General features: G+C 64.4%; 1 protein-coding gene across 1 annotated transcript in view; it reads right to left on the bottom strand.

Moving 5' to 3' along the window:
- OS9 (osteosarcoma amplified 9, endoplasmic reticulum lectin) overlaps positions 1–1,208 on the bottom strand; it is a 17,715-nt gene that overhangs the window by 5,576 nt on the left and 10,931 nt on the right. The window contains exon 13 of the mRNA XM_010572843.1: positions 451–1,115. Coding sequence (XP_010571145.1) covers positions 451–1,115 — 665 coding nt within the window. The remainder of the gene's footprint in view (positions 1–450; positions 1,116–1,208) is intronic.

Raw genomic sequence — 1,208 nt, 5'->3', positions numbered from 1 at the left:
CACCACGGCCACGGATAGGGACACCACAGGTATTTATGGGGCAGATGCCATGGTTGTGCATGGTGGGATGCGACAGCCTGGCACGGGGAACCGTGGCCGTGCCGTGTGGGGATGTCATGGCCAAAAATAGCGGGGTGGGGGGACACTACAGACAGACATGGGGACACCATGGCCATGCAAGGGGTCTCACGGCCACACATGGAGGACCATGGCCATGCAAGAAGAACTGTGGCCATGGGTTGTGGGGACACCGTGGCCACGCAAGGGGTCCATGGTCATGTAGGGGGGACCATGGCCATGCAAGAAGAACCATGGCCGTGCGTGGGGAAACTGTAGCCATACATGGGGAGACTGTGGCCACCTCGGCGTCCTGGTGGTTGCCTCTACCCAGCTGGGGCAGGATGAAAGGGCAATGTCCATGGCTGGGGGGTCCCGGGAGGTGCAACCTACCTCCACGATGGGGTAGTAGCAGTAGCTCCGGTACCAGAAGCTCTGGGAGAACTTGTCAGTGAGGTGGGACTCGGGCGGGAAGGGGTGGAAGGTCTCCCGGCCCCATGTGTCCCGCGAGTCGCCTGCCTCCACCCCCACCTTCTCCAGGCACTGGCCCATGGCCAGGTCCTCCACGGCGCTGGTGTGGGTGCAGGTGCCAGAGGCGAAGGCGGTCACGAAACGGCGCAGGGCTTCCTTGCTGAGGACATAGCCAGCCCCGCCGCTCATGTAGCCCTGCTTGGCGAAGGGCTTGAAACGTTTGCCGAAGTAGATGGGGCGATCGGGGGGGTGGCCGGCCAGCAGCCAACGCAGGTTGGCCACCACCACGAAGGTGTCGTCATCCGCCTTGAGGAACCAATCGGCCCGATCCAGGTGATGCCGGTACACGTACTGGAAGGCGCGGATGGTCTTCCAGTAGAGTTGGTGGCGGCCTTCTCGGACGGGCAACCCAATGGCGGGGAAACGCTCGTCCGGCTCCGAGCTCATGAAGAGGGCCACGTTGCAGTGACGTGCCCAGGTAGCCCGCACGTGCCGAGCTTTGGTCTCCAGGGTGCCGGGTCCCGTCATCACCCAGCACAGGATGCGCACCCGCTCGTACAGCGCCCGCGCTTCTCCAGCATCCTCGCCTGGCGTCGCGGTGGTGGCGGAGGGGGATGATGGATGTTGGGGGCCTCGTGCCGTCACCCACAGTACGTGGTCGGGGGGGGTCACCCTCAGCA

This window comes from Haliaeetus leucocephalus, unplaced genomic scaffold (genome assembly GCF_000737465.1).
Source record: "Haliaeetus leucocephalus isolate CR32 unplaced genomic scaffold, Haliaeetus_leucocephalus-4.0 Scaffold361, whole genome shotgun sequence".
Taxonomy (NCBI): domain Eukaryota; kingdom Metazoa; phylum Chordata; class Aves; order Accipitriformes; family Accipitridae; genus Haliaeetus; species Haliaeetus leucocephalus.
This window is presented reverse-complemented; position numbering and strand designations above follow the sequence as displayed.